Below are 25,163 nucleotides of genomic sequence, written 5' to 3'. Positions count from 1 at the left end.
GCTGCTGTTAGCTGCTGCTAGCTGCTGCTAGCTGCTATTAGCTGCTGCTAGCTGCTGTTAGCTGCTATTAGCTGCTGTTAGCTGCTGCTAGCTGCTGTTAGCTGCTATTAGCTGCTGCTAGCTGCCGGCTAGCTGTACAGCTGTAGATGTGCAGCCCCCCCGGTCACGCCGTGGTCGCCCGGTGTCTGTGACAGCTGCACACCTCCAGCTGCAGCAGCTCCACTCACAGACTCAGGCCCCGTCCCACTGACACACAGGAACAACCACAACAACACAAACACTGTGCAAATGATTGTTAGCCACAGCTGCTTCTACTTCTTCTGTTGTATTTAGACTCTGCGGCTGAATGACTTGTTCTTCCTTTTTATCACCGCCACCTGCTGGAGGTGGAGTGCACGTGCACCGCTCCTGGACAGGTAAAACAGCGACTCTTCTTCTGTCACAGTGGCCTAGTGATTGATGACTGTATTAATTTCCTTTTATCTTATTTCTGTTTTTTTGTTTTTGTTTTTGACGGGTCCATGGCACTGGTTCGACCTCCCATTGGTTCGACAATCGTAGTAATGAGAGTTGGAACTAATGGGAGGTCCTCATTAGTTGGAACTGGACTAGTTATTAGTCAAACTCTCCATTCTTACCGTTCACTATGCATCTATATCATTATTCATATAGGCTCCACCTGTCAAGAAGACACGTGGAAGAAGACGTGCAGTTTATTGTGTTTCACCAACGAGGAGCTGTCATTACGCACGACTTTTACGCACTGCTGCGCGCTCATTAGTGTCCATAATTAAACCTTGACACTCATATCAAATCAAACTTACATTACAGACAGGTGGATTGGGTTCTCTGTCTCTCTCTCCCACTCCGAACAGACAGACGGACGCAATCAGAAAGGAAACGGAGGCTGCGCATTGATCCTTTTTTCCTTTCTGGGATCAAACGGATCATGTGCAAAATAAGCACTTCATATTTAACATATAAGGCTCATTATGCTTCCAGCCTGTCTAGCCTCTACCTGCTGTTTTTACTAAACTTAACCAACTCCTTTCTTCATTGCCTGAACCTAACCAAAGCCAAATTTACTTTTTTCTCTCTCTCTCTCAGTCTGCTGCCAGCAGCAGCGGCTGCAGCAGGCTCGTGCCCGTGAAGTGAGCTCAAGCCGGCCAGGTTCAGCCGTGCTCGAGCGGAGGCGGGGAGGGAAAAAAGTGTATTTCTTTTACTCTGTACTCTGGGAGGGGGGGCTTTGATTATCAGTTTACACATCTTGATCAGCATTTATGATGGTTGTGCGCGATCTGACATGATCTGGCTCCTGGAGAGAGAGAGAGAGAGAGAGAGAGAGAGAGAGAGCTGCATGCTCAGAGCTTGTCACAAAGTAGCGATGACAGTTCGAACTAACGGGACCACCCACTGGTTCGACCTCCTATTGGTCCGACTTGTGGTTGATTTTGTCGGAGTAACGGGAGGTCGAACCAATGGGAGGTCGGACCAATGGGAGGTCGGACCAATGGGAGGTCGGACCAGTGGGCAGTTCCCGTTTTCCCTTTTTGGACGTGCATATTATTTTTCTGATTACTTTTGGTTTATTTAGATTTGTTCCCCCTCTTCTCTTATTCTGATGGCATTTTGTAATCTAAGTAGTCTGCTCTGGTTTTTAATTTCTGATTTGATAGTTTTTCAATTATTTGTATTATAGTGGCCCACATGTAGCCTACTGCTCCTGAGCACCGAGCTGTGCATGACTTGACGTCAGTGAGCAGCTTTACTGCAGACACCCTGGTCCTGGGTCAGCTGCTGCCTGACACCCTGGTCCTGGGTCAGCTGCTGCCTGACACCCTGGTTTCACTGCCTGACACCCTGGTCCTGGGTCAGCTGCTCCGGTCCTCCTCATGGACCCAGGCTGCCCCCCCCAGTCCTCGGCTCTGGAGCGCCTACTGTTCAACAACACCGCCCTGAAGAAGCTGCCGGTGGATGACACGGACCAGCCCGGGTCTCGGACGGTCCCGGCGGCCTGTTTCTCCCGGATCAGGACTCTGCAGCCCCTGCTCCGTCCACACTTCGTGTCCCTGTCCGAGCCCGCCCTGGCCCTGCTCGGCCTGAGCCTGCAGGATGTGCTGTCCGACCCCCTGGCCCCGGGCTACCTGAGCGGGTCCAGGCTGCTGCCGGGCGCCCAGCCGGCCGCAGCCTGCTACTGCGGACACCAGTTCGGGCTGTTCGCCGGTCAGCTGGGGGATGGAGCTGTGATGTACCTGGGGGAGGTCGAGTCTGGTCCAGGGCGATGGGAGATTCAGGTTAAAGGTGCAGGGGTCACACCTTACTCCAGGTAAGTTTATTCCCCCTTACATTTAATGAATTTATTTATTATTTATTAGAAGGATTTTAATTAATGTATTATGAAGATAAGAGCTTTTGGAGCTGGTCATAATCCTCCCAGGAACAGGATATAACTCAGGGACAAAATAACTAACATTTTGCCTCACCAAGTGACAATAAGAGAATTCAAGTGACAAAGCAAAATATCCATAAGCCTCACTCACCAGAGGCATGTGAATGCATTAACCCAGGGAGAGCTGCTTAAGAGCTTAGCCGCTTGGCACACATCAAACATGTCCCCACTGTTCAACACCAGTGTGCTCAGGTCCCAGGCTGATTTACTCTGTGAAACACACACACACAGGTGTAGTGTTTGAGGCAGATATCTGGCCTTGATGTAACCCACAGCCACCTATGAGAAGTGCTTTCTCAGTGTATAGTCGGTCATGATTGAAAACCTAACATTTTACCATCCGCTGCAGGCTTCATGTCCTTAATGGGTGGAGTTTGTCCAGTTTTTAAAAATGTCAGCAACTTGTTAATTAAACAAAAACGCAAGAGAAAGAGTTGAAAGTGTTTTTCAACCTTTGGGTCGGGACCCCACGTGCGGTCGCCTGGAATTCAAATGGGGTCGCCTGAAAAGTCTAGTAATTGATAAAAAAAAAATACTGATACATTTTTTAAAATTAATTATTATTCTATTATCTATTATTATTCTTTATGATTAAAACCACGCACAATCTTAAGCAATTGCATTCTATACTTTCACTTTCTTGAATATAAATTTAGTAAAAAAAAAAAAAAAGCAGCATATAAAAATATCTGAGCTGGTGCATCTTGATTGACGGCAAATCAGAAATGTGTGATGTCAAAATGGGGTCACGAGCCACAAAATGTTGGGAACCACTGGGATGCAGATACCAGCCGGTACACGTGTGACGGTGACGTTTGTGTTTCCTCAGAGACGGCGATGGCAGGAAGGTGCTTCGCTCCAGCATCAGAGAGTTCCTGTGCAGCGAGGCCATGGCCGCCCTCAGGATACCCAGCACCCGCGCGGCCTCGCTCGTGACCTCTGACCTCTACGTGAGCAGAGATCCTCTCAACAGTGGCAGACGTGTACCTGAGCGCTGCTCGGTCGTCCTGCGCCTCGCCCCTTCCTTCATTAGGTTTAAATAGTTTTTATACTTTTATCAGTCCACAATCACTTTCTTTCAAAGTGGTATCTGGAGGATATGTTTTCTTTTCTTTTTAAATCAAGTCTTCCTTCCCTTTCTTTAAGGTTTGGATCGTTTGAGATCTTCCTGGGTCGAGATGGATTCTCAGGCCTGCAGGGCCCCAGTGCTGGGCGGGATGACATTCGCTCTCAGCTGCTGGACTACGTCGTTGAGACTTTCTATCCTGACATTCAGCGGGCTCATAGCAACCGCAAAAACAGAAATCTGGCTTTTTTCAGAGAGGTGAGTGAGTCTGTTTTAGTGGGTTTCACTGATTCTGATGTTTTAACATTATGATCATAAAGCTGGACCTGTTTATCTCCAGGTGATGATACGAACGGCCAAGCTAGTGGCCCAGTGGCAATGTGTTGGATTTTGTCACGGCGTCCTTAATACAGACAACATGAGCATCTTGGGTCTAACTTTGGATTATGGCCCGTTTGGTTTTATGGACAGGTAAGATGCTGATAGAGAGTGAGTGTCTTTTTTGTGTGACAAACAACTATATGTATATTATTTTCAGATATGCCCTAATAAAAATGGCTATAAAGTAGATCATGAGTGTTAAAATACTCCCACCTGTGTTTCAGGTTTGATCCAGATTTTATCTGCAACGCCTCAGACAAGAGAGGGCGGTACTCGTACCAAGCCCAGCCGTCGGTGTGCCGCTGGAACCTGGCTCGCCTGGCCGAAGCGCTGCGCTCCGAGCTGGATCTCCCCGAGGCAGGAGCTGTCCTGGACCACTTCATGCCCACGTACGAAGCCTTCTACCTGGGCATCATGAGGAAGAAGCTGGGCCTGCTGAGACGAGAAGAGGCAGGGGACAGTGAGCTGGTATCGGACCTGCTGCGTGTTATGCACAACACTGGTATATTATTTATATTTTATTTTTATATATTTAATTACATTATTTACATCATATTAGTTTTATTTTATTCATATTTATCTTATTTATTCTATTTATAAGGCCCGTTTAGGAACAACAAGGAGACATTCCACTACATGTTACTCTGTGACTTGTGTATGTGACAAATAAAGTAATCTTGTAATCTTGGTACAAGGACTTGGAAGATGTTGATGATAGCTGGAAATGTTTGGCACTTTAACAGGACAGCTTACATGCAACTTTTACTATATCCTCTGCTGTTTGTTATGTGATTTTGCTCCTCTCTGATGCTTCTTCAGGTGCAGACTTCACCAACACCTTCCGCCTGCTGAGCCGTGTGCCCTGGCCTGAGGAGGGCGACAGTGAGAGGGCAACAGTGGGACCAGTAGTGGACCTCATCCTGCAGCAATGTTCCTCAGTTGAGGAGCTTAAGGTGGCTAATAAGCCAACTATGGAGGACCGGTGAGGGAGTGTATGGTGGTTGGATGTTCTGCAGCTCTAACAGGAACATAAAGTTTACGTCTGTGCCACCATACACACCCACTGAACGTACAGTTAACCCCTCCTGAGCGGAGTGCTGATTTGAAATGATTAAATGTCCTGTCATCTCGTTTGTCTTTCTTTCACATGCTAGCATTATGGGGGGAAAGCTTATGAAGAGAATATGTAAGTTAAATGTGTTTTTGTGGGACATGGTTGGATTTATGCAGGAAACAATCGCAGCCTTACAGATTTAACATTAAGCTTTTTTCCTTCTCCCCTCTTATTCTCTGTTTCCAGAGAATTAGCGATGATCCTGTCCATGGCGCAGACCAACCCAGCCATGTTTAGCATGGTGGCAGACAGGCCAGGTGTGGCCCAGCAGCTGGAACGGATGGGCCGGCTGAAGGAGCTGCTGGACACGGATCAAAATGAGCTCAAGGAGAAGCAGCGGGGTGACTGGATTCACTGGGTTGGCCAATACAGGTAAGACAAAAAAAGTTATGTAAAAATAATACATTTGTATGAAGAGAAACTAAGACATTTTCCTATTTGTGTATGCACAAGGAGGGGAGAAGATCACTCTGTGTTATGTCTTGTCAATTTAAAGGTGCTATAGGTGAATTATCTTTGCAACCACACATGGTGGTATCGTGTTTACAGTTAGACCAAGCCCTCTGACCCGCCCACTACTTCTTCATGGTCTTGTGCTGATGTGGGCAGACTGGGCTCACTAGTAGGCTATCACCAGACAGGACAGGAAAGAAAGTTAGAGAAGAAATTAGACATATGACATTATTTTCCACTGCACTACATGTTTCTTGGGTAATAAAGGAACAATATTTGATGCTGAACCTGTACAATTCCTCCCTCAATGACAAGTAAACAGCTATTAGTGCTGGAAACATAGATATGGCATATTTAGAGCTATACTAATGAAAATTTGTAGACTAGACTGATGAACAATCAAAGGTTTGTTGATGTGGCACATGAACAGGAAACTCAAGGAAGCTTTTTAACATTATAACGGAATCAGCATTTTGGAGTTGGATTGTGTATTTGATGAGTTTGATGAGGCAAACCAAGAAATCCCATGAGCCTCCGTAGCGTAGCTCTGAGCAGCTCGCGGCTCTGCTCCGCCGTTCTAAAAATAGCTTGTAACGACAATTAAAGGTACCGAACCTACTCCTATGACTATAGGGATAATGGCAATGGGCCAATTGGCCAAAATGTTGAGCTATCCCTTTAAATATTTATTTGTGTCACTGTCCTGTAACTGTCTGGGTTATTGTAATGTTTTTCATGTTATGTGTGGACCCCAGGTAGTTTAGCGGCTGCTGTGCAGCAGCTAATGGGGATGAAGTTAAATTGAAGCTGCTTTAATCATTTCCTCAGCCGGTCTAAATGAACAGAGCTGAGGCAGGACTCCTTCTTGTGCTGCATTAACAGGAGGCGTTTGTCCAAGGAGTGTGATGGCACGACTGACTTGTCTCTCATCAAAAACGAGAGGCTGAGTGTGATGAACAGCAACAACCCCCAGGTCGTCCTACGCAACTACATCGCCCAGAATGCAATTCAAGCTGCAGAAAAGGGCGACTTCTCTGAGGTCAGGAGGCCTTTATATGTTTTATTGATCCGCTAGCAGGTGCAGTAAAGCAGCCACTATCTACAGAGTTCACTGCTGTTTTCCTTTTTTGTCATTTAAGTTTCTATTCAATATTTTATGCCAACATCATACAAAAGACATCGGACTTCAACACAAACATCACAATAGTAAACAAAAATATACAGAAAAAAGAAAAAGAAGAGAGAGAAAAAAACAACAACAAAAAAAAACCACACAAATCACAGCCCATAAACAGCACTAAACACCATGGTCACCGAAAAAAACAAAAAAACAGTATATATACACACTGGTGTTTTCCCATGGGAAATTGGTCCGATAAGTGTTTATTGTATGGTCATGTCTCTATGCCATAAATAAAACAGCACATGGCTTCAGTGACTGGGAGGAATTAAGAGTCAGTTAGAAGCAGAAGTGGCTGTTAATGCTGCTTTAATGGACACTGACAATGCTGTTTTTGTTCACAACATTTCTGCTGAAAATGAATGGTCATGTCATGTGTACTCCTGCTCTGTAGGTCAACAGGGTCCTCAAAGCTCTGCAGAAACCATACTCTGATGCACCTTCGGAGGGAGCCAGTGCAGCCGGGGAGAAGGAGGAGAGAGGGAGGGATGTGACTGTTGGATATGACAGGAAACCTCCTGCCTGGGCACAAAGAATCTGTATCACCTGATCCTCATAGAGCCCCCCAGGCCGCTGATGGAGGGAGGTCTGTTGTCACCGCTGGACCACACTGTGTCCATTTCCACCTCAGACTTTCCCCCATGCTGCCTGAAAGGAGGGTGATGTGTGTCTATGTGTGTTCCAGGGTTCATTAGTGTGTCCAAAGATCAGTGTGTGTCTGCTCATATGCTTTTATTGCAGTGTATAAAGTTTTATACATCAAAGTTTGATAAACCAGTTTAGTTTAGTCTTGTTAAAGATACATAGTTAATCATAATGGGTTTATTTTGATTATTAATTTACTCAACAGAATGAGCTGACACCTACACAAAGTCATTGAATATTCTGATGAAGTTTGACGGCTCAGTCTAAAAGTCATGCAAAGACCTGTCTGAGTCTGAGGTACCAGGAACACACACTCATTTACAATCAGATACAGTAAATGATCAATTCAAAACTGTTGACCATTAATAAATTATCTTATATATTCTGGAGAATATTAACTTTCCATTTGTTTGTAACAGTCTGTTATTAACTGTTAACTGTATGATTTATATGTCTTATATGTTTTATAACTGTACATATTAAACCTCTAGCAGTATATATGACTTTTGGGTATGGGACATTTCATTGGCTGCTGCTTTTATCACCGCCCTGAGCTGCTTCTCTTTCTGTCTTTTCTTATTCTCTCATAATTCTTCTCTCAGCTGTGGAGTCATTTCTCAGAAGTTTTGAGGAAGTGCTAATTTATGTTGGCACCCTCTGGAATTACACTGCTGACAGTAAACAGAGCTGTGTCTGACAGACTGCTACAGACTGCATATAAACATGACAGGACATGCAAGTTCTTTTTATTTTGATTTGTCCACCCCCCAAAAATACCTCAATGTGGATGTGACACAGAATGAAACTGCAACCATTAGCAAACAAAACTAACTGCTCGCTTTCTTGTCACAACTTTCATCAGCTGCCCCATCCATACCTAAAACACACCGGCCGGACTGGCTCGACTAGTTTATCCAAGTATGGCATGTACTGTAAATATTGTATTCATAGGCCAAGATGATAAGAGAAGCTGTGACAGCACATGGATGGTAGGATGCAGCTGTTGTCTGTTGATCCCACAGCTGCGTGACGTAACAACTAGACCAGCCCACATAAAAGCTCAGAACTGAAACTGCTACTGTTCATTTGAACCTGGCTTCAGACAAAGGATGAACACACGATTACAGGAGAGGAGATAATGGCGCGTGCCCCGCTGCTGCTCCTGGAAACCTTAGAGGAACTGAGTGCGGGACAACTGAGGACCTTCCAGTTTTTTCTCTACAGTGATGTTCTCGAAGGTTTCCAACATATTCCAAGGTCTCGTGTTGATGGCGTGGACATGCCCGGCACTGTGTCTGCTTTAGTGCAGACATACGGCTACGATGATGCTGTGACTGTCACAGTGGATATACTGGGGAAAATGAAACTAAAACTGCACGCTGAGGGATTGAAGAAGAAGTATAAGGAAGGTAAAATGTAATTGAAAAGTAAAATTTGACTGTTAGATTCGATTTTGAGACAAAACAACTCAGTCATGTAACACCTATCTCCTCTGTCTTTATCAGTTCCAAGCGATCCAACAGGCAAAGGTAAGCAGACTGTCATGCTAACACGCTCAAACTTGCATATAGACAAGGCTGAAACTGTACGAAACCGACTGCACTTTATTCTTTGAACAGAGGTCGACCACCATGCAATCCGAGGAAAGCTGAAATCCAGTCTGAGGGAAAAGTGCCAAAATATTTATGAAGGGGATGCGGACGAGGGAGATACCGTCTACCTCAACAAAGTCTACACTGAACTGCACGTGATCGAAGGAACTTGGGGGGGCTTCGCCGACGAGCTCGAGGTCAGACAGCAGAGGTCCAGCCAAGTGACGACAGAAAAGTCAATTAAAGCCAGTGAGATCTTCAAACCCAAGCCCGACCAAGAGAAGCACATCAGGACTGTGCTCACTCAAGGGATCCCCGGAGTGGGTAAGACCATCTGTGCTCAGAAGTTCACCCTGGACTGGGCGGCAGGAGAGCAAAATCAGGACATCGCCTTCCTCTTCCCGCTTCCTTTCCGTGAACTGAACCCCAACATCGGAGAGAAGGAGCACAGTCTGATGCAGCTGCTCCACCAGTTCTTCCCTGAGCTTAAGCCTCTGGAGAAGCTGGGAACAGAACACAAAGTCTTGTTCATCTTCGACGGCCTCGACGAGACCCGCCTGCCTTTGAACTTTAAGTCCAACAAGGTCGTGAGGGACGAGACGGAGCCAGCTCCACTGGACGTCCTGATCACAAACCTCATCGCGGGGGATCTCCTCGGAAACGCCCTGATCTGGATCACGTCCAGACCCGCGGCAGCCGGACGCATCCACAGAAAACACGTCCAGCTGTGGACCGAGGTTAAAGGCTTTGCCGATGAACAGAGGGAGGAGTACTTCAAGAGGCGTCTGTGTGACGACAACATTGCTGCCAAAATCCTCAGCCATGTGAAGTCATCCAAAAGCCTCTACATCATGTGTCAAATACCGATTTTCTGCAGGATCACAGTCACTGTGTTGAAGAAAATGACACGTGACAATCTGACAGGAGGCTTGCCCGACACGCTGACCGAGATGTACGCCTATCTTCTCCTCTGCCAAGCAGACAAGATGATAGAAGGACAATACGCACTGGAGATCGACAGTTTTGTTTTGAAGCTGGCAGAGCTGGCGTACCGTCAACTGGAGAAGGGCAGCCTGATCTTCTATGAGACTGACCTGAAAGAATGCGGAATAGATGTCAAAGATGCAACCGTCTACTCAGGGGTTTGCACCGAGGTGTTGGTGAAGGGGGGCAGAAGGAGGCGAGAAGTTTTTAGCTTTGTCCATTTGACCATTCAGGAGTTTCTGGCAGCTGTGTACGCCCATCACTCCTACATGCACAGAAAGGATAACGTCCTTCTGGGATACCTGAAAAGGATCACCACGATTTGGCTCCCCAAATCTGTGTTCGGTTTTCACAAAGCAGCCATTGAGAAAGCGTTGGAGAGCGAGGACGGCCACTGGGACCTCTTCCTTCGCTTTCTCCTGGGACTGTCCCTGAAGTCAAACCAGGAACTCCTGGGGAGACTATTGCACGTGGAGGCAGTGGAAGAGGAAGACGTGTCAAAGACGGTCCAGTTTATCAAGGACAAGATCAAAGAGGAGCCGGAGACCAAGCTCAACCTGTTCCACTGCCTGAGCGAGCTCAAAGAGGAGTCTTTGGTGCAGGAGATCCAGACTTTTATCGGCTCTGGGAGGCTCGTAGCCAAACAGCTGACTCCAGTTCAGTGGTCTGCGCTCACATTTGAACTGATGACATCGGAGGCAACAGAGGAGTTTGACTTGAGGAAGTACATACGATCAGAAGAAGGAGTGGAGAAGCTGCTCACTGTTATCACTTCCTCCACACGAGCCCTGTGAGTTTCTCCACATGACATGTTCCTCTTGTGTCTTGGTTAGTTGTGCTCTAAGCTGCGAACAAAAGTGATTTCCTCTCTTTACCGCAGCTTGTTTTGGACTTTCATTATCACTTAATCAATATATCTTATGTTGTTTTTCAAGTCTAAATCACTGCAACCTCACTGAGAACTGCTGCAGGCTTTTGGCCTCTGCACTGAGTTCGACCTCTTCCCACCTGACACACCTGGACCTGAGTGACAACAGACTGAGGGACTCAGGGCTGAAGCTGCTTTCTGTTGGATTAGGAAGTCTGAACTGCAAACTGAAGAACCTAAGGTCTGTAACGCTCAAACGCTGCACCATAAACCTTATGCAAACAGAGGTAACTGCTTCTGGGTTGGGTTTAATGTTGTTGAGTACAATTCTGGAGGCCAGAATAAGAAATAAGTGTCATTTTGTTTTTAGATTACACAAGTGTGAACTTGAAGGAGACTGCTGTGAAGCGCTGGCTCTTGCCTTCAGCACAGAAACAACCCGTCTAACAGAGCTGGACCTCAGCGCTAATGACTTCCAGCAGACAGGAGTGAAGGCGCTGTGTGTGGGACTGTGCAGCCGTCACTGCAAACTGCAAACACTCAAGTGAGACTTTTTGTTCTGACTCTATAATCTTTTTAAAGAAAATAAGATTGCATTTAATCTGGAGGATTCTTCTCTGCAGGTTGAATCAGTGCAGACTGGGAGACAGTTGCTGTGAAGACCTGGCTTCAGCTTTAAGCTCAGAGTCATGTCACCTGACAAATCTTGACCTGAGCAACAACAGCCTGAAGGATTCTGGTGTGTCTCTGCTTTCTGCTGGACTGAAGAGTCCACACTGCACACTGGAGACACTCAGGTCAGTGCTTGTTTTAGCTACACTGTTACAGTTACAGTGACTGTCAAGTGACTGTGGTGTGTCTTTACTTTTTATATAAAGTCAAAGTCAAAAGTACTTTATTATTCCTTTATGGACTTTGTTGCAGAAGAACATCATTAGTGCAGGAGCAGACATACCCAACACAATGATACCACACATAAGTACTCACAACAATGGTTAAAAGGACATATACAAAAATAAAATTAGTTGAAAACAGGTTAATTGAAAATGTTATGGTAGGAGATGGAGTTAGCTGTTGAGAAGTTGAATTGAGGTGGGGATGAAACTGGATGATGCCCTCTTTGTTGGAGTGGGAGTGATCTGTATCTGCGTGCTGATGGCATATATCACATATGCAAATGTGAAATATTTTCATAATACATAAATACATACTCCTTCACCTACCAGGCTCAGCTGGTGTGGCCTTTCACAGAAATGCTGTGACCACATTGGCTCAGCTCTCAGCTCTGGCTCCGCCCACCTCAAAGAGCTGGACCTGAGTGGAAACAACCTGCAGGGTGCAGACATCCAGCTGCTGTGTGCAGCACTGAGGAGCCCACACTGTAAACTAGAGAGATTAAGGTGAGGTCATGGGGGGGAAAAAATGACTGTAGCTCTACATGGACATTATAACATTTTCTCACCTGCAGGTTAATTGAGGCCAATCTCCAAAAATGCTGCACAGATTTGGCCTCGGTCCTCAGCTCTGACACCTGTTATCTGAAAGTGCTTGATATGAGCAGGAACGAGCTGCACGACTCAGAGGTGAAGCTTCTCTCTGCAGGACTAGCAAGTCCACACTGTAAACTGGAGACGTTACGGTGAGCTGCCTTTACATTATCATAACACAACAAAGACTTTACACCCTCAATTGACAATTTTGCACGGTGCTATTTACAATAATGTGATAATTAATCATTAGACATAAACAAATCTGGACCAGAAATATACAAAAATGTAAAGGATTTTAGTGTGAATATTTCCAAACAAAAATGTGTGTAATCCTCATGCCTATGTAACACATCAAGACCAACAGTGTGTATTTGGATGCACACAGGCTGTCGTTCTGCGGACTCACTGAGAGAAGCTGTGTTTCGTTGGATTCAGCTCTGAGCTCCAACCCGTCCTGCCTGAGGCATCTGGACCTCAGCTACAACTACCTGCAGGACTCTGGAGTCAAGCTGCTCTCTGTCCACCGGGATAACCCGCTGTGTAAACTGGAAAAACTCAGGTAAAACACTGATTTAGTTAGCTGAAGTGGCTCCTGGGTAAAAAGAAAGAAAAAAGAAAGAAACTAGTGACTACTATCATGAAAATTCCTGGAGACATTAGTATATGAGTGATTTGTTTATATGCAGCATGTCTTGTGGTTCAAAGTTTCACTTAATGACCAAGTTCCCATTATTGGACTCTTTTACTTTGCTTCAGAGTAGAAGCACATGATAAACTGCTGATAGAAAGTAGGATAAACTGAGGAAGCAAGGTTAAAATAGTCACACTGCAGATTTCACATTTGTAACATCTATTTAAAGGATGTAAAGCTGTGTCTGTTAATAATTATATTATTATATCCGTTTGTCAACAGCTTGGAGCACAATGCAGAGTGCTACCTGACATCAACACTGAAAAACTGTAAGTGAAGTAGTTATAATATTATGCTTATTTACCTTTTTTTTTTAGTAAGGAAAAGTAAAGTGATGAATCTTTACTGTGGGCTAAACAGCATGAAACCTTCTTGTAATCCAAGAGAATAGAAATCACTTTGTAAAAGATGAATGCATTTGGATTGTATTTTGATATTGAATCAGATCCCTGTATTTAAATATTATCTGTGGCCTGAGTTCAGTTTTAGTTTAGTTCAGATTATGTGCAAATATAAACCTGGCAAATGAATGCTCCTCCAGCCTGATGGCCTGTTTTTGGTTGGACTTGTAATAATCTCTCTTGTCCAGCAGAAGGCAGGATAGACAAGCTCTTGTCCTGTCATGGTACTTAAAGGGATAGTTTAGCTTTTTTGAAGTGGGGTTCTATGAGCTACAAATGCCTACAGTACACTATCTGCAGTAGAAAGGTCTCTGCTCTCCCCGCAGATAGTGTACTTAAAGGGATAGTTCAACATTTTGGCAAATTGGCTCATTGCCATAATCCTTAGGAGTAGGTTTGTTACCTTTATTTGTTGGTGCAAGTTATTTTTAGAATGGCGGAGCAGAGCCACGAGCTGCTCAGAGCTACACTACAGAGGCTAATGGGATTCCATGGTTTCCCTCATCAAACTCATCAAATACACAATCCAACAACTCCAAAACGCTCTGGTGGACATGTTGTGACCTGCACATTTTTGTTTTGGAGTTGTTGGATTGTGTATTTGATGAGTTTGATGAGGGAAACCAAGAAATCCCATAATGAGCCTCCGTAGCGTAGCTCTGAGCAGCTTGTGGCTCTGCTCCGCCGTTCTAAAAATAGCTTGCATCGACAATTAAAGGTAACGAACCTACTGCTATGACTATAGGGATTATGACAATGGGCCAATTTGCCAAAATGTTGAACTATCCCTTTAATCCGCATTTGTAGCTCATACAACCCCACTTCAAAAAAAGTTGAACTATCCCTTTAACTACCCTATATGTCCACTACCCACACAGTGCTGACAGATTTGCAAGGTCCTTCAGTTTATGTTTGACCTAAGGCTCACTACATTAACATGGGTCTGGACCGTATTATTAAAACAGTGATAAAAAGCAGCACTGAAAAGCCGTGTGTGTGTGTGTGTGTGTTTCTTGCAGACGCGTGTTCACTGACATTCAACACAAACACAGCCGCCAAGTCTCTCTTCCTGTACGATGGGGGAAACCAGGTGACGTGGGTCAGGGAGAGGCAGGGGTACCCGGATCACCCCGAGAGGTTCGAGAGTGTCTCGCAGGTGCTGTGTGTCCAAGCCCTCAGCCAGCGCCACTACTGGGAGGTGGAGTGGCGGGGGCGCTGGGTGGACGTGGCCGTGTGCACCCGGGGCATCCGCCGCAGGGCCGGCTCTCACCTCTGTGGGTTCGGCAGCACGGACCAGTCGTGGAGTCTGTACTGCTCGGAGGATCACTACACCGCTCGGCACGACCGCCAGTCAGTGAGGATACCGGCCCCTCTGTCCCGCTCCCACGGGGTGGGGGTCTATCTGGACCGGCCGGGGGGCACCCTGTCGTTCTACAGCGTCTGCTCGGGGAGACTCGGCCACCTCCACACCTTCTACGGCTCCTTCACAGAGCCCCTCTACGCCGGGTTTGGGATGGAGGAGGAGGACTGCTCCGTGATCATTTGCACAAAGCAGGCCAGGCCGCGGCTCATCCCTCGCTCAACTAGTGCAGAGAGAGTGATTGGGTTTTAAGTGCAGGTGGTGAGAGAAATCATCTGAGTTTTAAGAACACACTAGAGAATGACATGAGGCATAGTTAAAAGGTTAAAAGATGAATTATGAATTCAGTCAGGCCACAACATTTTTTGATTTCAAACATTTTTTGTAAATGTCTTATCAAATCTGGAAGGCAACGCATATCCTAATTGTTCTACTCATGCTCTAGAATAGCAGTAAAACAAACCAACCCTGTCTGTATATGTCTCCCCTTTTCCGTTCATACTGACACCGTCAACCTGAGCAGAAAACAGTGGTCCACATGTGGAGGTCTACAGGTCTGGTGTTTGGCTGCTTTGTTATGGAGACTGAAATACACTGCTCAATATGGATATTCGACTTTCAGGTGAAATTTATGGAACATTTAAAAAGTTTCTGCTACAGTGATATTATGATAAAACCAGGGTTTCTAAGTAGAAGTATGGAATTGTACTTTGTTCATCTCAAATAATGTACCGAAACAAAAGCTAACAGCAGTGGTGGTAATGCCATAACAAAACATGTCAATGTGTCGATAAGTTGTCATGTGACCAAAGGACTTTGGTGACTGTTCCAGTCTCTCTGTGTCTGTCCAACCTGCTGATGACTCTGAGCTCAGTGGACACTTCCCTCTGACAACATCCCATCGTCTGAAGCCTCCACATCCCTGTGCTGTTATACAGAACAGCAGGATGAAGAGGACTGTTTCCATACGAACTGTCATTGAAGCAAAATCAGACAATTGTTGTGATTTTTGTGGTTAATCACCAACAGCATGTGAAGTTGTAAGTACTGAAACAGGTGTTCTCAGTCCACAGCATCGGCCCTCAGTCCTGTAGGTGGAGTCACAACAAAGTCAAAGTGTTGGAGGAACAAAGACAAACAGACGTTTGTTGAGTAAAGTTCAGCAGAAGCTTCAACAGAGCAAAGAAGCAGCTGATGATCCAGTGAAGACTCAAACACCAGGAGGCGTCACCACCACATCCACAAGATCCGTGGTTAGATTATATTGAACTTTGTTAATGAGCTGTAGTTTTATAAAATAACCACTTTTACCAAGCCGACACGTTTAAGAAACAAGACGATTACACCGTTAATAAATGTGTCATCACAGATGAATATTACTTGTGTTGTATTTAGTCCTTTGATTTAAAAATAGACCTAATCATTTTTCAGCTTCCAGTGATTTTCCTTATTTTGACTGTACCAACAACTCTGTGGTTCAGCTAAACTTACAGTAAAGCCAAGTATTAAAGTACTTGGCTAAATTGATGGATCAATTGACTGATTGATTTGACCAACATGATGACTAAGGAATCTGCATCTCAGTGTTGATCTTCTCCCAAAATTACAGAATTACAGAAGCAGAATTGTTAACTGCAACAAATACAAGTCAGACGACTAATAATGATTTTGGAGAGAAAGATACAGTGTGCAGGGAGTGCACTAGCCTATTCGTATTCGGGAATGCATTACTAGTTGTCTGACTTATATTTGTAGCATTTAAGACTTCTGATTTGTGTAATTCTACAGTTTATGTGTCTTGGAACAAATTCTTCTGGAATCATTTCAAATAATAAATCAGCAAGTCCATGTGCTGAGTCATAGGCCTACTGATGTTAACAAAGTGTTGGCTCCTCCTAGTGGCCACTACACAAACCAGCAGCTACAGACTTGAGAGTTGATGAAGCTCTGATGGTGGAGTTTGTTTCTTTGCTCAGTCACAGTAAAGTCAGAGTGTTGGAGGAACAGAGACAAACAGATGTCTGTTGACTAAAGCTCAGCAGATCAGTTTCCCCCTGAGTCAGTAAAGAGAATCTCCAGTTTCAAACAATTCATTTAGACTCACAAATCACAAGTGTGTTATACATCAATGATGTCTTCATGCTTTTGCATTGCATACTCATTTTGCATTTGACACAATCACACAGACAGTTAGTATGAAAATATGTGCATCACAATAAAACAATGCAAATGTGGCAATATCATTTTGGCTGGACTGCAACATGTGGCCAGTCTTTTAACCAACTGACTGACTGGCTGATTGAGTCACCATGGTGATGCCATGTTTCCCCTTTGCCTGTTGCTCTCAAATGATTTGGTGTTACTGTAACAGTTTCTATTGGGATGGCAGGAGCCTGCAGTGTTGCCTCTGCTAACCGCTAAGCTAAAGAGACTAGTGGATATGAATAGGATGCAAACAACAGAAACACCAGCAACAAGAAATCAGACAATGCTCTTATCACAGTATATTTCTAAAAGCTCTGTGAAGAAATAAAGGGTGGGTTCCTGCCTGCTATAGGGCTTTTACAGTAATTTGAAAAACATTAGATGAGCTCATGAGGTCAAACAAATGCCAAACTGATAAGCTTAGTCTGAATTTCAGAGGAGAAAGCTGTGTTCAAGTGAACAGAGAGTTCTGTTGTGACTGGCATGCAAAGACGGTGCTGAGCCCTGTGGTGTGTTTTCCACTAAAGGTCCAGCAGCCGGATTGGTGGAGCCAGTGAGGAATTTAGACAGCTTGGCTAAACATGGGAATAGTGGCAGCCTGCTGCAGCTGTGAAAGTTATGTGACATAGGCTACTTGGACAGATCTTTTTAAAAAGGAGAAGTGACTCAGGGGGAAGAGTGGGAAGTTACTCAGACTTGTGTCCTGCTCCTCAAGACAGGAAATAAACATGGAGGTGTGGTGCCTCCGTCAGTGGATATAAAGGCTCTGTCTACGCTGCAGCATTTCAGCCGAGGTGCAAGGTCCAGCCAACACCTAGGTGAGTGTGTGGAGTGAGAGGCTCGGAACTGAAACTGTACTTTTCATTTGTTGTTTAAAGACATAACCTAATATGGGTGTGCATGCTTGTAAAATAGCTTGTTATTAAGATAATATCATAAAAGAGGGCAGACTGAAACTAAGATGTCACTTTGAAACACTGACCAGGTGAAAATGAAGAGACTGGTTGGATACTGGGGGCTCGTGCTGGTTTTGCTCTATGGAGGACAGACTGAGGTAAAAAATAATAATAATAAAAACACACTCATTTCCTCTCTCTTGAATGTCTTTCAATTCAGTCAAAAAGTAGTCTCCTCAAGCTCTGATAATGTTGTGTATTTTATACTACATTAACCCTCACTTTAAAACTGTTTCTTTGCTAATGCCAGGGACAGAGAAAGCAGCCGGGGGCTTCACTTCAAGGTACAAAACATGTTATGATTCCCAACAGCATGCATCAGTGTGAGCTACCGTTTCTGGAAGGTACGAGGTGTATAATCATATAATGAGTGTTGCTCATCCTGCTCTATGTTTGTCATGTCGGTCTCAGGAACAGACTGCTCACAGATAAAGACTCGCTCACCTCAAGCGTCCAGTGGGGTTTATGTAATCCAGCCTCCCGGAGTCAAGAAGCCATTCAAGGTATCAAACACAACATCTGGTGTACAGAGCAGTGTGTATGTTAACTTTGCCACACCCTGCTTGCTGCTTGCTATGACTAAAGCTCTCTGTTGTGTGTGCACAAGTTTACAGTGACAGCAGATTTCAGTAACCCTTTAATTTACAGGCCGTTAATTACATGATAATGTCAAGAAATAACAATTAACTGTGTAATGTCAAGAAATAGCCTAGAAATAACGAGCAATTTAATCGTAATCTCATGTTTTTCATAAAGGCAAAAGGTTACACGTGCTTTTCATGCTTTGAATTTTTTGGGATAGGTCAAATTTTTTCTCCACCAAGTCCTTGCAATTGACCGTTATTTCTGGGCTATTTCTGTGCAACCAATTGATATTTCTTGGCTATATTTCTCGACATTAATATGAAATTGACCATTATTTCTAGGCTATTTCCTGACATTATGACACAATTAATTGTTATTTCTTGACGATTTCTTGACATTATGATGTAAACAATGGCCTATTTCTCACTCAGAATTTTGAGAAATTGGCGCCTTGATGTCAGACAGTAAATAAAAGGCAAATAAAAGATTAAAAAAATGAATAAAAGAAAAGGTAAACACTATAGTAAATGTATGTTACCTGTGTAAGATGCCTGACTAAAATTAGTTTTATGAGACCTTTCATTTCAATTAACCTTTGCTTAACCCACTGGGCCGTCCAGGCTCAGCATTCAGTAGAAGCAACATGACCCACAGGCCAGCGGGTGTAAAAGGGTTCAACGTGTTTTCCTGCTCCACCTGCTCAGGTGTACTGTGAGATGCGAGCAGATGGAGGCTGGACGGTGTTTCAGAGTCGCAGCGGAGGAGCAGTTTCCTTCAACAAGAAGTGGGCAGCTTATAAGAATGGTTTTGGAAACCCAACAAGTGAGTGACATAAAACACTGCTGTGTGTCATTATTAGTTATTCTTAACCCTTGGCATTTTCTTCTATATTTCTCTTGCCTGGTCTCCTTGTGTGTTAATCCTTGTGAAACCTCAGCCCTGTGATGTACAATCAAGTAACTCACATCCTTTTCTTTCAGACAACCTTGGCTTTCAGAATATTCATTCTGTAGTGGTGTCATATGAATGTAGTATAGGCTATATGATCAGAAAAAGAAAGGAAAATAAAAAACGAAAAAATAAATTCCACATATTTGCTTGAAACACACAGATTAACAATTAAATTGCTATAATTCGGCGATATGATGGCGCCGACCTCAGGAGGGTTTTTTGTGTTTTTTAATCAGGTGAAATTCATGTTGGCTGCAACACATCTTACTAAACACACAGTGAATATAAATACCCTATTCATTTTAGTGAGTAGGCCTACTAAGTTAACACCTTGCAATCACAAAGACATTTTTTGACCCACTCATTCACCCTAACCTTAATGGAGTGAACGGCACCTGGTAGAAAACAGCCTCGTCCATTATACAAGCACAGACTGTAAGGTTAGGGTTAGAGTTAGAGTTAGGGCAACCATGAACGTGATTCACCTCCAGACAACATAAGACCTACATTCTGCAGTAGTGAGGACCGTTGTTGGAGAGGGACAGACTGTTTGTAAATTGGTGGAAAGAAGCATCAGGCAGACTTTAATCCTCTCTTTGTGCTCTGCTGATCCCTTCAGAGGACCACTGGCTCGGCCTGAAGAAGGTCTTCCTCATGACGAAGGACAAGACCAAGAAGTGGACCCTCAGGGTGGACTTGTGGGACCATGAAGGTGGCACCGCTTTCGCTGAGTACCAGAACTTCAGACTGGGAAATGAGAAAACAGCTTTCAAACTGCATGTGGGGCAGTACAGTGGAGACGCAGGTACTGAAGCCTCTGACTGCTGTGCTTCAGCTTTTCATCTTTATCTTCTTAGATTTTACACCCTTATTATATTAATTGAGAATAACTGATATGATGAAAAGAATGATGGGAGGTACATTTTTTTAAATTTAAATCTTTGAAGATATTTCCAATAAAATCAGTTTCTTCTCTTTGAAGACCTCTTGTACGTCATAGGTGATTTTCTCTGTCAGCACAAACTCTTTAGCTCTGTTTACTGAAACAAGGCAATTCAGGTCCATTCGCAAAGTCAATTTTTTAGAAACAGTTTGCTCTGTGGCGTAAAAAAGACCCAGCAGCTTCAAATCCAACACTGAGTCTTACAGAGAGCAGCTACAGGCAGTTTGTAGTCAATCAAGACTAATGGTTGTGTTTTTTGAGTCATGATTATATGCTACACACAGCAGCTTTAGAAAGATGTTGTAACTGCTTTGACCAGTAATTTGTAGTGACTAATGCTCTTGCAAATGGAATTCAAACACAGTTTTACAGTTCTGATTAGGTAATCATTGTTACTCTCTTGCAATTTCAGAGCAACACCCTCATTTCAAAGGAGCTGTCTGAATTTTATTTACCAGACTAAATGTGTCCAAACTGTGTTTAAAGGTGACGCCATCCGTGGGGCCTACGCAGGCATCGACCAGAACGGCTTCGGCTTCAGCACCGTGGATCGGGACAACGACGGCTGCTCCCCGTGCATCTTTGGTGACATTGCTGAAAACGACTGCGCCTCGTCAGAAGGTGGTGGTGGGTGGTGGTACAGCCGCTGTGGTTCTGCCAGTCTCAACGGTGACTGGCATCCAGCTGGTGACCACATTGGTTGGGCTTCAGGTGTTCACTGGCGCACCTGGAAACCTCCTGCACCGTACTCAGCCAAGGCCAGCAGAATGATGATCAAGTCTGCATGAGAGGAGCATGGCTGCGTTTAAAGCAATACTGTGGAGTTTCTCAGCCTTAAACTCATTTAAGTAGTGGAAATACGGTTAATAGGGTGAATCTTGCCTGCAGCCTGAGCAGGGTTTTTCTACCACTTCAACGAGTTTAGAAATTTTAAAGAGGAACTATGTAAGTCTGGTCAATTTTCCGCTGTTTTGTTAACCCTCCTCTGGGCCATGTGCATTTGTTTACAATGAAGCCGGCGAGAAATCAATCAATAGAGCGGTAGATAACGTTATATATTACATACAATGTGACGATGTGGATATTTGTGTAGTTTAATCTGTCATAAACAAGAGATTAAAGGTTATGTTGCCTGTTTGTGTCACGGTGCCGCAGAGACGAGAGCTGGGACACTGGAGCGGTGGCCCCGAATTTGCATGGTTGGTTTTCAGCCAAGAGATGCAATATGTGACACACACATGGAAGGCTGAGAGCCTCCATTCTGCCTCGGAACAAGTTAAGCCATTTATCAAACCATCACAATTATTCCAAAGCTGTTTAATTAAGGTAAAGGGTAGCATAATTAAGCTACAAATCCTGCATAGTTCCTTTTTAAGGTCAAAAACCTACATAGTGTTGCTTTAATGTCATGTTGAAACACATTTGGTGGATTCCTTCTTGCATTAAAGCTGCTTTTTATTGTAGATGCTTCTGAGGCGTTTCTGCTTTTGGAGACAACAGTACATTGATGCTGGATGCAAACTGTTTGTAAAAACGGGCTATGCAAATAAAATTGCCTTGCCTTGCCCTGCCTAGTGTTTAGCCACAATTGTGATTTTACTGATTTTCAAGTCACTTTGCAGAGCATTTAGATGCAGCAGGTCCAGCAAAACCTTCATTCGGAGCTCAGCTTTTGCAATAGTAGTGAAAATAAATCTGCACAAATAAACTGCATTGTACCAGCAGAACCTGTTTGTCAAATGTTTTTGCTCCTGTAGCTCCACCTCAGCTTCCAGTTGTGGGAGGATGAGTTTCTTGTCATATCCCTGGATTAGGAGTTTGGAAATTAGTTGTGTGCATGATGCAAAGGTCAGGGTCCTCCCACACGCCTGGACAAGAATCCAGTTGTGGTCAGGGAGGATAACTTCCTGTCAGGTCTAAAGCTGTGGATGGGGAGAGGGTGGAGTGCCATCTAGTGGAGGTGAGAGCTGCAGATGAGGTGGCACCCGTCCCCCAAAACATCTATATCAGTTCAGTTCAGAAAACTTTATTATCCCCCGAGGGGGCAATTTGTTGTGCGACAGGCAGAACAACACAAAAACACAAACAAGTCAAATACAAAACAAAACAAGTGCATTTCAATCACAAACATTAAGACTCTGGGCACCAGTGCCTCGGGGGGGGGGGGGGGGGGGGGGGCAGGCTCACAGTGGCTGATTTATAAAACCAATAGTAATTGGCACAAAAGTATTCCTGAATCTGTTAGTTCTGAGCCTGGGTACCATGTACCGGCGGCCAGCGGGTGAACAGGGTCGGACAGGATCATCTTTGCTTTCCTAGTCGCCCTGGCTCTGTACGAAACAGAGAGCTAACTCTAACCCATAGACTGTAAAGAGAACGGCCGTAGCACCGTGACGTCAGCCATTGGTTTGGGGGAGTCTGTTTTGTGTCTCTACTACGGGGGTTTGAGCTGCGCCATGTTGGATTCTACTGCCATATCTGGAGAGGTGCGGCCGTTGGCCGGCCGAGAGCCCGCCCACTGGCCTCGAAGCAGCGGTCTCCAGACCTGTCACTCAACGGTTCTGCGCCCTAATTGGCCAGAACTTTAAACCTAATAACAGTAAAACGGTATTTTTTTTAAAAATCACCCCCCTCAGAGTGTGTGCGGGGGTAGAAACTATCGGTTGAGACCAAAAAAATAAAATGTACCAGGCTGTAAATATGTTTTTTTAAGCTGTAAAGTCGGCTATTTTAACATGGGGCTCAATTGGAGTTGCTCCCTTCTGGAGCCAGCCCCCAGAGGAAGCCGAGGGGATTGCAGCTTTTTGAACGCGGAAGTGAGCTTCACTTCTCAGACCGACAACTGCCCCCTTGCCCTAACCCTGCAATCCTGCCACACATCCTCACTATGCTACTGAGCCTATTTTTATCTTTAGCAGTGAGGGACCCAAACCAACAGATAAAAGAGAAGGTTAAAATAGACTCGATGAAACAAGAATAAAATATCTTCATAAAAGTGGTGTCTACATTAAAACTTCTCAGCTTTCGATAAAAATACATGCGTTGGTGAGCCTTTGTGCAAATGGCATCAGTGTTAGCCTCAAATGAGAGGTTGCTGTCGATGATAGTACCCAGGTACTTGCACTGTTGAACAGTGTCAACTGCCTGACCATGAATAAAAACAGGGGGATATGGCAACAGTGAGTTCCTTAGTTTTCAGAACATTAATTTTTAAAAATGAGCTCTCACACCATTCGCTAAAATCATTAACCACCGGGCCGTGGGTACAATCTTGGTTATTTTATTTTTATTTATTTTATTTTGTTATAAGGGACTATTTTATGTTGTGAGTGTAAGGCTGTGTTGTTAGGTCCGTGGGTCGTAGATGAGGAACAGCACGGGAGATCCAGATTAGTTCAAGGACGATGGTTTATTTAACCCTCTACTCCTCAACTGACATAAACACCCCCAACATTCGACCTTAGGCCGACCAGATCATTCTGCCCTATAACATAACAGTTTTAATTACACAACATAAAATAGTCCCTTATAACTAAATATAATTCATCTTACATTCTTCCCCCTCTTCAAGTGAAATGTCCTCATTTCAAAAATAAACTCATCTTACACTAACAAACTAAAAGGAAACAAAGAAGAAAATTAAACAATCAAACAATCATCTGCTAACTGGTGTGTGTGTGTGTGTGTGTGTGTGTGTGTGTGTGTGTGTGTGTCCTCCAGAAGGAAAAGAAGGAGAGGAGCTGAATCTAATATACTGTAACCAGCTGCTACCAGAGTCAGTTACACAGTTTAAGTTCAGTTCATAATTTCAACTCTCAAAAACAAAAAACAACAACAACAAAAATAAATTTTAATAAAATAATATTTAGCAGCTCACACTGAAAATTACAGCAACATTTTGTCACATTCAGCTTCAAATAATGTTTAAAAAAGTGATGTGAATTTTTGAAAGTAACTTTTTAACAATATTTGTTAACTTAGAAATAGTGACATCAAAATATTAAATATAACACCTAAATGCTTGTTAAACATTTACATTTAGATTTAGCATTGAACGTTTAGGTGTAAATTTTTATATTTTGATTTAACTATTACAGTACATATATTAACAAATAAAAGTGTAGCCTACAAATATATTTGTAAATGTGCTAAAATGTGCACCATTTTTAAAGTGTTGTCTGAAGCTAAATGTGACAAAATGTTGCTGCTTCTGCTTCAGCGGGAGCTACTTTACAAACATACAGATTATTGATGATATTTTACAGTTATGCTTATTGTTGTATTGTATGATTATGATTTAAAGTTGATTACTGCTGTCTCTCACATTGCTTAAGGTACTGATACATATGAAGTTAGGATGTGCATCTGACACTCACCCAGCTGCACTCAAGATAGACTATTATGTATTTGAGGATGTGGAACAGATGCTCAGGGTGATGGAAAGGTTACAAACTTTAAGTCTGAAAAAACAAGTGAATTTATTGCAACATCTGAATGAACAAGTGAATTTATTGCAACATCTGAATGAACAAGTCAATTTATTGCAACATCTGAATAAACACGTCAATTTATTGCAACATCTGAATGAACAAGTCAATTTATTGCATCATGATATTTAAAGCAGAAGTAAGCGATCCGGTGGTTTTGGCTAACTTCTAGTCAGCAGATGGAGTTAGCAGTCCCCGCCCTCGTCCCTACGTCACCACATTCACGCGCATCCCTTGGCTGCACACACAGAGAGGACTGCCCCTTTATGCCGTTCTCTCTCCTCATTGGGTAAAGGTTGTAGGATACAAGGAAAGTTTTCTCCTGGGCTCAGAGCAGAGCAGAGTGACTGACAGACCCGTGT

The 25,163-nt window shown here is 43.9% G+C and overlaps 3 protein-coding genes across 3 annotated transcripts; all 3 read left to right on the top strand.

Moving 5' to 3' along the window:
• Nucleotides 1-1,892: 1,892 nt before the first annotated feature.
• selenoo2 (selenoprotein O2) lies at nucleotides 1,893-7,772 on the top strand. The gene is made up of 10 exons (XM_085769961.1): nucleotides 1,893-2,326; nucleotides 3,279-3,482; nucleotides 3,596-3,773; nucleotides 3,856-3,986; nucleotides 4,121-4,398; nucleotides 4,716-4,849; nucleotides 5,051-5,082; nucleotides 5,197-5,382; nucleotides 6,346-6,502; nucleotides 7,038-7,772. The coding sequence occupies exons 1-10, from the start codon at nucleotides 1,893-1,895 to the stop codon at nucleotides 7,200-7,202; spliced, it is 1,899 nt and encodes a 632-aa protein (XP_085626087.1). The 3' UTR covers nucleotides 7,203-7,772.
• Nucleotides 7,773-8,352: 580 nt separating this feature from the next.
• On the top strand, nucleotides 8,353-15,245 carry LOC146962865 (NACHT, LRR and PYD domains-containing protein 12-like). The gene is made up of 11 exons (XM_085769466.1): nucleotides 8,353-8,697; nucleotides 8,794-8,817; nucleotides 8,908-10,654; nucleotides 10,800-10,973; nucleotides 11,103-11,276; nucleotides 11,356-11,529; nucleotides 11,959-12,132; nucleotides 12,201-12,371; nucleotides 12,608-12,781; nucleotides 13,136-13,182; nucleotides 14,334-15,245. The coding sequence occupies exons 1-11, from the start codon at nucleotides 8,427-8,429 to the stop codon at nucleotides 14,924-14,926; spliced, it is 3,723 nt and encodes a 1,240-aa protein (XP_085625592.1). The 5' UTR covers nucleotides 8,353-8,426; the 3' UTR covers nucleotides 14,927-15,245.
• Nucleotides 15,246-18,189: 2,944 nt separating this feature from the next.
• LOC146962864 (angiopoietin-related protein 5-like) lies at nucleotides 18,190-21,141 on the top strand. The gene is made up of 4 exons (XM_085768936.1): nucleotides 18,190-18,338; nucleotides 19,125-19,242; nucleotides 19,991-20,176; nucleotides 20,801-21,141. Exons 1-4 carry the CDS (start codon nucleotides 18,225-18,227, stop codon nucleotides 21,100-21,102), a joined length of 720 nt encoding a protein of 239 aa, XP_085625062.1. The 5' UTR covers nucleotides 18,190-18,224; the 3' UTR covers nucleotides 21,103-21,141.
• Nucleotides 21,142-25,163: the final 4,022 nt, after the last annotated feature.

This window comes from Trachurus japonicus, chromosome 23 (genome assembly GCF_045865225.1).
Source record: "Trachurus japonicus isolate A0001 chromosome 23, Traja_1.0".
In the NCBI taxonomy this organism is placed as follows: Eukaryota; Metazoa; Chordata; class Actinopteri; order Carangiformes; family Carangidae; genus Trachurus; species Trachurus japonicus.
Note: the sequence above shows the minus strand (reverse complement) of the source record. Positions and strands in the feature narration are given on the sequence as shown.